We start from the raw sequence: 11764 nt of genomic DNA on the forward strand, positions 1-11764 counted from the left end.
TAACAAGTTATTGGGCGGCATCATTAATACATAATCGTAATAACTTGTGAACACAGGTCAATAGATATTTACAATACAAACAGAAAAGCTGGCGGATCGAATGCAGGTGCGTTCTGGTGGAGCATACCACTTGTAAGTTCAGTGGTATTCAGTTACATTTCAATCGAAACATTGGCAACATCGCGGATTTAAAATTGTTGGTTGAAATTCAACACGAAGTGCACACTCGCATTTGCAGCATTTAGAAAAACCTTTTGTGGCCCTGTACATGTTGACAGCAGGGAGCCAATTGCCCTAATTTAACAACCGTGCTCTGTTGCTTATTGGACGTCAAAATAGTCTCGACACAGACAGCTCAACGCTAAAGAGAGAAGTGGTATTTTCATTATCACAGTAATATCGCACATGCTGAGATGTTATTACAGTGAATGATAACCCTCGGCACCGTAAAGCTCCTAGACTGACTTCATACATGTATCTCTTGCTCATATCTGTGTTATCTGTTTAAATTACCCAATTGGCAGAAGAAGGCAACTAAGAAGAAGGAAGATAATCGTGGAGGAATTTATGTCATTCTCCCAAGATTCCATAACCTAAGGTAAGTTCGGCTTAAAGGCTTAGCTTAGTCAGTTGTTTTGATGCACAGTAAAGAGCTTAATGCACAATGCTACATGTATGCTTGTGCGATACTTCAGTAATGGCGCAGTGATCTCGTTTTAGAAACTTTACGAACCGGAGATGGCTGTTAAAGTTATTAGCCATAACCTTGCTTTTCGTGTCTGATACCCAGTGTCAGGATGTGCTGCATGCAAGGGCACACATTGAACCTGAAGATTTTCCCTGAAGACATGAATGGGGTGGCCGCGCCATCTTCACTGGTTTATATACAACGAAAGAATGTAAATTAAAGTAAATTCTCAGAGAATACTGAATCGAGTTTCACGACCCGGGGTAAATTCTAGAAGACGAACTGTACACGAAAGCATTCGTGTAGTCCTTGGATGTGATGAATTGACACAACATATACCGTATTAAAGAGTATATTGTTAAGTTGGCAACATCATTTAAATTAATAAAAGTTTACCATTTTTGAATAATCCATAATTTAAGTGGTCATATGTATGTATCTTTCACAGCTGCTGGGGACCACACTTGTTCGTGACTAAATGCTGTAGTTTAATTTATAGTGGAAGCAGATACAGCTCCACTGTACTTCCAAGTGATGATTGATTATTTTTTTTCTTAGAATGTAAACAATCCATTTCACTCGTGAAAGACACTGTTTTAATTTGTTTCATTTTTTTAAACCGGCCTAAACGCTTGAACAATAAGAGATATGTTACAATTTGAAAATGCGGGGATCACTCGACGCTCCGATAGTTTCGTGGTAACTTTTTTTAGGATCTTCCGAAGGGATGCGTGTATTAGAAAAAAGCCTGCCAATCTTCATTTCCGACGTACTAGCCTTGCAATAAGCTGAGCACCCAGCTATAATGAGATAAATGTTTTTCCTGAAGATTGAAAGAAAATAACAACATGATTGAGATTGGTCTCACGAGTCTGACGTCTGGGAGAGGCACTAAAAGGACATTTCAGTAGGCTGAGCGAAGGGAGGGTACACTGCCTTTTCTCCCGAATTTATAATGACGCCCCATTCACTGCACACCGAAGCTAATGCGCGTTTAAAAGCTGTTTAGGTTTAAATATGTTTTCTTTATGGAGTTTGTAACTGATATTTGTTGACTTTAAATTAAACACAACGTAAGCACAAATTAAAGCTTACTAGAACTCCACATAAAATTAAGTGTTTTAGCTTTCTGTTGCTGATTTTTGCTTTTTGTGAATGGGGTCTAAGACACCTTGTTTTGCGATCCTATCTCAGTATAATACGCTTACAATTTTTTCAGCGTCATGTCCCTTCTTAACCAAGAGCTTCACCGTACCCTAACTTAACTGTTCGTTAATTTTATCCTTAACCCTCCCCCCTTAACTTCTGCCCCGAAGGGAGCACAAGGGAACTGGTCATAACAAGTGTACTCAGCGAGGACTCACTTTGTAAGGGGGTAGGGGGATTATGCAAGATACCAACTGTCTGATTAGCCAAATGGACAAAATTTATTGACTTCAAAAATTGAGTTAAGACTTTCATATTTGGTGTGCACGAAGCTTGCCTTGCTGGAGAAATGGCACAAAAAGGTTTGAATCTTTTTCTTAATCTCTACTCCTGATAGAGTGGGGGTTATACAAACAAGAAACCATCTTTTTAGGTGGGGTAGGGGTGGTGGGTCCTGTCTGAATACAATAGTCTTGACCATTGCCCTAAGTGACAGGGCCCCTGTTGATTCCAGCCAAGTGCTGATTGGGCCACCCTGCCTAAATAAAGTTGACTTGACTTGACTTGACAGCGAAAAGTACATGTGAAATACCCAGACGCACTGATGTGAATACGTTAGGGTCAGACGGATTGAAACATAATGCTAGTACACCGAAAAATCTAGTGAGCATTCTTCCCATTGCTGCAGCAAACAAATTAGCCACTTTGATGATCAATTACTTGGCTATAAGTTATCGAACATCAAACAAATAAATCCCTCTTGGTATTAATTCCTCGGCCGAGAAATAACCAATTCAATATGGAAAACACGATGTTTTGAGGAAACAAGTGATTCTGTATAAAAAGATCTGTACACTTTTTTCTTTTTATAAGAATATTGTTTTTTCTGGCCCAGGCTGAATGTTCTTATTTTTCTGTCGATTTTGGGCTAAAGTTATTAGAAATATTAGAAATATTCTTAGATTATAGCGTTGACATTTCTGTTTTAAAATGCATTGGAATAACAATTACAAGTAAATAACCTCTTGCCGAAATGTTATTAGCGTCGACAAACATACGGCTCGTGCTGTTTTGTTGTTTTTTAGCCAGTTTTGTCATTTAGAGAAGAGAAGAATGTTAACGGTTTAGTTGAAAATATATAATTGTATTGTATTTACACATTTTCAAAACGCAAAACTGATTGTTTTCTTTTCAACATCTCAGCCTCGGGTTCATTCTTTAAATGTTCTTAAAATTTCCCAAGTTTCAGCCTTGATATGCTTATAAAATAAATCCTTATAGAATAAAAAGAGTGCATTTGATCCTATATTTGCATTAACTCTTTGATACTACTAACGGTCCAAACATTAACATTAACATTAATTTTGGAAACTTGGCAAACCTATAAATAATGGAGCAATAACTTTATGTCCAAATATAGCTACAACATTGCTGTAAACTTGACCTCTAGAATAGACCCCCCAGAATAGAATGCTCTAACTTTTCTTACTGTTTATGGTTAAGTGATCGCAACGTAACCTTAGAAACTGACTGCGAGAGCTCTGTGAGTGCTATAAATCTTATTGTTTTAACCTCCAGTAATTAAATTCATTAAATTCGACCTTGGCCAGTTGCTGTGACAAAGTCCCAAGCGAACTATGAGAACTAAAAACTCACTGTCTGATTGAGAAAGATCTATGCGGTGAATTTCTTTTGTTTTCATAACCAGTGCGGCGCGTAACCAGAACTGGATATATGATTTCCTGTAATCTGATTGGCTCACTCACTGACCAAAACATTGTTCTGACCGCGAAAGGACTAAGCTCTACTGGGTTTGTAAGCAAATATGGCGTCGGCCCTCGAGTCTTCCATGAAAGAATATAATAACAAAAGAATAAAGAATCCCGATTTAACCCACGTTGTATTGAACCTTCGTAGAACTCAAGCCAGTGGTTGGTTTCCTTGGATTCACGTTACGTATTTAAACGCTTCAATTTAACGCACGCTTTCTTGAATCAATTTTCCTTTCCTTTTGAGTTCGATAAATCACGATTCCACCGCCGCACTGTACTTATCAATAGTACAAAGGATTTTTTTGAACGAGATTTCTTTCTTAATTTCGCCACAAACAAAGATACTTCAGCCTTAAAAATGAGGCTGTTCAAGTGAAGTCTAATGCAAGTGAATATATTTTTTCATCAGGCTTTTATGACAGTTGAAGTATTGACCAGTATTGTAGTACACTCTGATCTCGTTTTCATTTCCGATCATTATAAATCTTCCTCCTGTTTTAACGTGTACTACATGTAGCAGGAATTAAATCAAACTCGGCTCTTAGTGGATACAATCTAGACCGTTTAGATCTTTTCTGTGTCATGTGCAATGTTCTAATAAAATAAAAACATCTAGTCTTTAAAAATGTTCCAGGTGCGTGTATGTACTAAATTTCTAATACTTTGTTCAGGATTATCCTGATTACAATTGTATATTGGGAAAAGTTCACACTGAGGTGATAAATGTAAACATAAGTATCAATCGGTTTCAAAAATTTTCTGCCACTACAGCTTTCAATCTTGGCACAAAATCCAGTATCCAGTATTATTTTGATTTTAACAGCCCCACATAATTAGGGTCTTTCTTTGCTGCTGTCCCAGAAACTTCAATCACTTTTCTGTTTATACTCAATATTTCGCAGCGTTTGTATTTTGTGTGAAAGCAGGATTGAAACAAGCATTTACGGTAACTTGAAAATAACATTCAACACCACTTATTCAAAAGTTATTTTATTATGTTCCTTGATCATATCATAACTTCCTTTTTTTCTCTTTTAAAGCTTTCTTGCCATGACCTGGAAAAAATAGTATAATATTAGCAAATGCAACGAGAAGAGCAGCTCAACTTATATAATTATTTATTTCCTTTTACACATATTAGCTATCACTGAGAAGTGAAAATGATTCTGTCAGCATTTGCATACTGCCAAGTCTGTTGATTACAGCTAGTTTAATACTCCCAAACAAACTCAAGCAATATTCTGCCATATATTTCTCCCACATATTATCTCCACAACCACTAAGATTTCAGGATATGAGTTCAAGGTCTGAATTGAAAAGGTGATAGCCCCATTTGTTGAATCTAGCTTTCACTCTTTTTTATAGTGCTAAATACTATGTGCAGCCCCCCCCCCCCCCCCCATATTTTGGACAGCAAGAGACAGCAAGAGATAATAAGATTTTGTGAAAAAAATTTATTGGCATATATACCATGGGTATATACAAGGGGAAAAAGATTTTGTAACAGCAGCACATGTAACAGGCCAGCCCAGTTTCTACCTACAAGTTTCACTTTTTATCTTTTTTCATCAATAATAAAAAATCTGTTCTTCTCAGCATTCAAAAGATAAATTAAAAACCATATGGTTGATAGCTAAGCAGTTAAATTAGGGGAGAACAGCTTTGGAAATAAGGTTATAATTACCATAGATGCTCTCAAATTTTAAATTCTTAATTTTAGTGAAAGAAATGCTAACATGAATTTAAAATTTAGTCAGTCACCCTCAACTTAAAAAGCAAGATATATCCATGAGCAATAAGGTAAATACTACAAAAATAACAGAAATGAAAATAAATATTATATGAGTCTTGTAAGTCAGTGAGTCATGAGTGCATGATTCAAAATAAAGTCTGCGTCCAAGCCTTGTGGCCCATACAGCCAGAGCTTATTCCGGTCTTTGTAGCATTAAGCGACTAGGAGTATTTTACTCCCCATGGATGGGATGCTAGTCCATCACAAGGTTTCCCCTGACACTGTAAATTCACCAGTACCCATTTATACATCTGGGCGGAAGAGGCACGTTTCTTGCCGAAGAACAAAATGCAGTGCCCTGGCTGGGCCCCGAACCTGGACTGCTTAATCTAGAGTCCAGCTTAATGGGCCACTGCACCTCCCACAAATAATTAATTATACAACAGATGTTAATTTGAAAAAAGCCAGTGCAACCATTACTAACAAATAAAAACTAACCACATGCAAATGATTTTGAGTGCTTCTAAAGTAATTTGTACTCGGGCAAAAAATATTGTGGTTCTGACAATAGGTTATAACTAACTTTGTGTGAAAATCACTTTTTTCCTGATTGACTCATTAACTCAGACTCATGTGACTCATAAAATAGGGGACCACAGTTTTATATGCTACAGCCTGACTGCAATGTCCAGACCCATGCAACACAGACAAAATAACGAGTTAGGATAATATGTAAGCCAGCGAGCCATGCGAGCCAGAAATCCCAGATCCTAATAAAAGACTAACCGCAAGCTACCTAAATTAACTGTAGGCTACCCAGAGTACTATTTAGGCTAACCAGAGTGATATGTAGGCTAACCGATGGCTAACCTGAATGGCTCGCATGACTCGCATGCCTAGCGAGTCATGCGAGCCAGGAATCCCTAATCCCAATAAATGGCTAACCGCAAGCTACCAAAGCTAACTGTAGGCTAACCAAAGTGCTGTTTAGGCTAACCGAAATGGCTCGCTGATTATCCAGACCCCAAAATAACTTGCAAACTGGTTTAACAAAAAAAACAAAACAGCAATAACAGGAGTTTCTTAATTTGTATGCAGAGTTGTTTTATTTGCTGCTTTGATTTATATATGTGATAAAGACATATATGTTATTTGCCGGCCGGGAGGTCCGTATTGGGAAAAACTGTACCCGAGGTCTTGAGTACGGCCCGAGGCCGCAGGCCGAGGGCCGTGCTCAAGACCGAGGGTACAGTTTTTCCCAATACGGACCGACCTAGGCCGGCAAATAACGTTTTTATTTTTTTCTACTTTAATTTGTTTGGAAAAGAAACCAAGGAAAAATGTGTCGCAAAATCTTTGTTTTTACGCGCGGATTTGATTTGATTTGATTTGAGTCCGACTTGATCGACGAGCAAGAATGAAGAATGCTGTTTGCTATTTAATTCCGAATGAAATAGCTTTACTTAAAATGAACCGTACTCAAAAAAGGTTCAGCGTATTTAATTTACATTGCAGAGAATCAAGAAAAGCAAATGAAGTCATAAATAAAGCACAAATATGCCGTAAAACTTAACACATTTAAATTGATTTCAGTCGGCTTCCCAAACAATTCTCGATAAATTCTCTTGAAAGAATTTTTGCTCACAGGGTGTTAAGGCTATTTCTCTGACTCAAAAATACTCTTTGACTGGAAAGCAGTATTTTAATCTATTCACACTTGTATTTAACAAATTAATAATCTCTGGACTTTTCCCAGCAGAATTTTATTCTGATAAACAGTGTCATACTGAATGAAATGCGTAGTGTCTACGTACGGCACAATATTGTGATAATTAATTTGTCCGTTTTTAATCAAAGAATCTCATTTCCTTGAATGATGGCAAATAGTGTTCTGCTTTAGCAAACTTGACAGATAAACAAGGCAGTTAAACTCATAGATAGAGCCTAAAAACCGCGGTGAAGGTTACCGCAATGGCGTGAAAATCATTGCAAAATGCACAAACAACGCGACGGAAAACTACAACTCGATTTTGTTGAGAAAGAAATAAATACTCGCCTTTTGAAGAACTTTGAGGCCTTTAATTCCACTGCTTTTTAGTCCTTTCAAATTTACAACGGTTGGTAAACTCGAGTAAACAGCTATTTCAATTTTGGAGAGCAAAACTCAGAAAACTTTCATGTGTTCGTTCGTCTCGCTGCACACTGATTTCGCGCGGAACTGAATCCCGTTCCGTTGATTCCCTGCGGCCCGCGTACCGTTGACCGCGGTCAAGATCGGAAAATTCCGCCCGCTCCCGGAACCAATCAGATTGCAGGATTTGGTTCATCTTGCCCGCTCACGCGCTGAGAAAAAAATAAAATTAATTATTTGCATTGCTTTCAGCCAGGTATAAGCTTACTATTGTTTTTACCTGGGTCTGATACATGTACAAATAAAAACCTACCTTATTTCTTTCCACCAGTAAAATTTGAAATTTATGCATCTGACCATAGTTAGTAGAGGAACTTGACTTCTACTAATAGTTGTTATGTTGAGCAGGTTTTAATAAGCTCAAATCCGGATCGTCTGCTGGCTGAATACACTTTCTCCGGGTGAACATCTTTGGTGTCTTACTCACTCAACATCGATGTCAAAAAACTCCAAAATTTCGTTTCGAACCGCTGTTTTAAAGCAGTTCTGGGCCATTTTTCACTTTGACAAGGTGTTCTTTCACAACCGGCACCTTTTCTTTACGAAAGCGATGTGCTTTTCCATCAGACTGCAAAAGAACATTACGCGAACATGGCATAAGCAGTCCAGTTGATGTATCACTTTACAAATAACGCACATGGCGCGACACAAAGTTGTATCTTCAAAACCACAGCACTATGTGAATAACTCTTGCACTACAACGAAAATAGTACGAAATCAAAGAACATTTTATGCAGATTCTTAGAATAATTTTTCCAAAGATGGAAAAAATTGCTACGCACCTTTTATGTTTAGATGTTTGATGCTTGGTCAAGCAGCTTCATGCTATCGAATGCTCCAAAAATCAGTATTTTTTCGTCTAGAACTCAAAGAATACGTGAAAAGACGCCATTTTCTCACACTCGTCTGTTACCTTGTTGTTCAAAGGCTAAGTTCCCAAAGTACTGTGGGACATGGGCACTTCAGCGCGTATACAGGACCTAAAAACTCTACCACTATACTGTCCCTTGAAGCCGGCGCCATTTTGAAAAAAATATGACGTCATCGGATATCCAGTTCTGGTTACGCGCCGCACTGAGAACTGTGGTAAGAAAATATATTTGGCCTCAGTATTACTGTGATTTTTGACTACTTCGTACGCCATTCTGTGAGCCAAACTACTTTGCTTGCTGCTGTTTTTTTTTAACTTCCTCTTAATTTCCTTCTTTGTGTCAGTCCGGTTCAGTGCTCATTTATTCTCAAATAGTTACAAGGTGAAAATCTCCCGGTTCCCCACTAAATTACGATTCACCACAGAAAGGATTGTTGTTTAAATATTACATTTCTTTAACACATCTTTTCTGTTTATTTTCAGCAAAGTTTCCCGCTTCAGTGCAGAAAAACTGGCATGAATAATTCAACATCCGGGACATCTTTGCCGAACAATGATCTTCGAGTCATTATCTGGTGCGTGACATACGGGCTCGTGGCAGCGGTTACTGTCACGGGTAACGCCCTAACTATTGCAGTGTTCTCAAAAAAGAAACTTCCGCGTAAATTCGGCGGCTATTTTCTAATAAATCTGGCAGTAGCTGACTTGATGGTGGGAGCTCTGGCTTTGCCGATGTACATCTACATTGTGTACGCCTTCAGTTCTTCGCCAACTAACAAAAATCTTGTGATTTTTCAACAAGTTTACACGGTGGTAGATGTCTTCACTGGTCTAGCGTCAGTGTTTACATTGGCTTCTATCGCACTCGAGAGGCTTTATGGTGTACTCTACCCCATAAGATATCGCTGGAAAAGTAAAAGAAATTATTTTGTAGCTATTGCTGCGGTTTGGGTCATTTCCGCCACTGCGTCCATTGCGTACATCTTAAGCACACGGAGCCTTCTTTTCTTGTTGCCTGAAGCAACCTTCACATATTACCTGACCGTTATCTCCGTGTTATCTGTTCTTGTCATATGCGCCGCCTACGTTGTTTTTTGGCTGCGTGTTCACTTTTGGAATAAACGTAAAATGGAAATGGTCGCCTCAAAGCAGGAGAAACGGCTGGCCACCGCCTTGTTTATAGTCACAGTCGTGTTTGTACTGATGTGGACTCCGTTTCATGTCATGAACATTCTTGTTAACTTTACAAAGTCTTTTCTGTACACGATGCCAGTGGACCTTGTTTTTTTTGGAAAGTTACTTCACTACAGTAATTCTCTTGCTAATCCTGCCATTTACTCCCTTAAAATGCCCGAGTTCAGATTAGCTATAAGACGGATGTTTTGCAAGAACTGGGTCAGAGAGACCAGAGTATGATCTCTCAAGTGACATTTGCAGAACCCATGCTATTGATGACCGAAGGATCTAAAGAACGTTAGACGTCTAAAGGCAACTAAGACTTTGGGACGGAATGCGTTTCTGTTAATTTTAATCTCCCGCCTGCTAGCCTGTGAACACGCTCTCCGGTCGAGGATGGGCGAAGAAAAGAAGTGGGAAGAGAAAGGAGGGAGAGGGAGAAGGGGGTGGCGTTTCTTTCTCTCCGAGGCCCTTTTCGGCTCGCTTCGCAAGCAGATCTTTTTCGCACTGCCCCACTTGGGAACCTGCTCGCAGGCTACCCTACCTGCATATGTGAAAAGGAGCAGCATGGATGAAGTCTACTTTTCCGTTATGTGAGGTAACCTCTTTAAAGATAAGGGAGCTCGAGGAATCAAGATCGTGAAATAGAATGGTTTGTGAGAGTTGTTTGCATCACAAAAGGAAGTCCATGCATTGACGACTTCTGTTAAGATATTCTGACCGAGCAAAGCAAACATCGTTAGCAGTAGTCTACCGGGCGTAACGTGGTCACGTACGTGGGAGTATAGCAAGTCTTACGTGCGTGGCGTGGTAAGCAGCGAAGCGTGAACGCTATGCGATTAGCACGCGCCACGAACCCGGGAAGAATATACTTGAGGGTAAAGAAACGTTGACTCGTGAAAAGCATAATCCACGAACGATAAGACCAAATGGGCTTCTAGGTAGACAGCATTGGTAAGCTTAGTAATATTCGATTTATTTATAATCAAGACATTTTCTTTCTTTGAGAGCTTAAATAGCATGATTTATGCAACCTGTCTTATTATTATGTTCATTCTGTCACAGTGGACGATTACTTTTTTCCGATTTCCCAGTAAACAACTGGGTCGCATCGTGTGTGGTTAATGCTTTTGTGGATCAACGTTTCTTCAATCAGGTTTATACCGCGCCCGTGTACCCCGTGTATTTGCAGGCAGCAAAGAATATAAAGACCTCATATCAAACAGAATGACAGGTCGCAGTTGCCCGTTGGCAAATGGAAAATGAAAATCAAGAGCACGAAAGGACAGTCAAACCTCGTTAATACGGAGGCCGAAGGGACAGCCAGGAACAAGCCAAAGAGAGACGAAGATTTGGCTCTTGCACCGCCCTTACTAAACTCACTGCATTAGTGAAATCAAGCTTGTTAAACGTTATAACTGATCGAGTTGTAATACCGCAATATGTCGACGATTCTTTTAATAAAAGAAGAACCGCATCTGCAATTAACTTTCATTCGAATTGTATGTACACGTGCAGGTATCAGGGTCGTAACCAGGTATATGGGATCAGGGATCACAGCCTTGGGATCGGGATCACAGCCTCGGGATCGGGATCATGGACCCGGGATCCCGGGTCACAAGTCATGGGATCCGGATCGGCCAATCAGATGGGATCAGAATGGAATCAGGGATCAAATGTTGCCACATTTTGGGGATCAGGAATCAAAATTTAGAGCTAAAATTTGGGATCAGCAATAAAAAAATATACCTGGTTACGACCCTGAGGTATTTATAGAATTAACCACTGTAAAAATACCAACCTTAAAGACACAAAAGAGATTCTACAATGTTCCCTCGCACCTAAAATTTGCATAAAGTTTTCCTTTGGATAAGAGTACAATTATTATCAATTAACAAAGATCTTTAACACGCCAAAAGTTCGCTCTTTGTGTTATTCTTTGTTTAAGCCTTAGTTTTTGACAGGCGCTTTCATGGTAGCAGGTCAATATTCCCTATTCGCTACAAAAAAATCGATGTTAATTAGACCGCAATCATTTGGTGATTGTAAATAACATATTGGACTGAATGGAAGCTCGGGGCTCTTGCTGTTAAATGTTTGTTAAAGTGGTCAGTTTTGCATATTCAATTGGTTTTCCGGTCTCGTGTGGAACTCACAATATCAGTAAAGAAATGGCCATTTTAAACAA

At 39.1% G+C, this 11764-nt stretch overlaps 1 protein-coding gene and 1 long non-coding RNA gene across 3 annotated transcripts; one reads left to right on the top strand and one right to left on the bottom strand.

Moving 5' to 3' along the window:
* The first annotated feature begins 89 nt into the window (after positions 1 to 89).
* LOC144650806 (somatostatin receptor type 5-like) lies at positions 90 to 10615 on the top strand. Its single transcript, XM_078510557.1, has 2 exons — positions 90 to 598; positions 8884 to 10615. Exon 2 carries the CDS (start codon positions 8917 to 8919, stop codon positions 9814 to 9816), a length of 900 nt encoding a protein of 299 aa, XP_078366683.1. The 5' UTR covers positions 90 to 598; positions 8884 to 8916; the 3' UTR covers positions 9817 to 10615.
* Positions 4583 to 8530, bottom strand: LOC144650810 (uncharacterized). 2 transcript variants are annotated; one of them, XR_013570204.1, is made up of 3 exons: positions 8312 to 8530; positions 7783 to 8097; positions 4583 to 4661 (listed from the first exon to the last, which is right to left on the bottom strand). It is a non-coding gene; the product is annotated as an uncharacterized LOC144650810 (long non-coding RNA). The 2 variants fall into 2 exon arrangements; XR_013570203.1 differs by having other exon boundaries at positions 4630 to 4661; positions 7779 to 8097.
* Positions 10616 to 11764: the final 1149 nt, after the last annotated feature.

Source organism: Oculina patagonica, chromosome 4 (genome assembly GCF_052425735.1).
Source record: "Oculina patagonica isolate OP01 chromosome 4, crgOcupat, whole genome shotgun sequence".
Lineage (NCBI taxonomy): Eukaryota > Metazoa > Cnidaria > Anthozoa > Scleractinia > Oculinidae > Oculina > Oculina patagonica.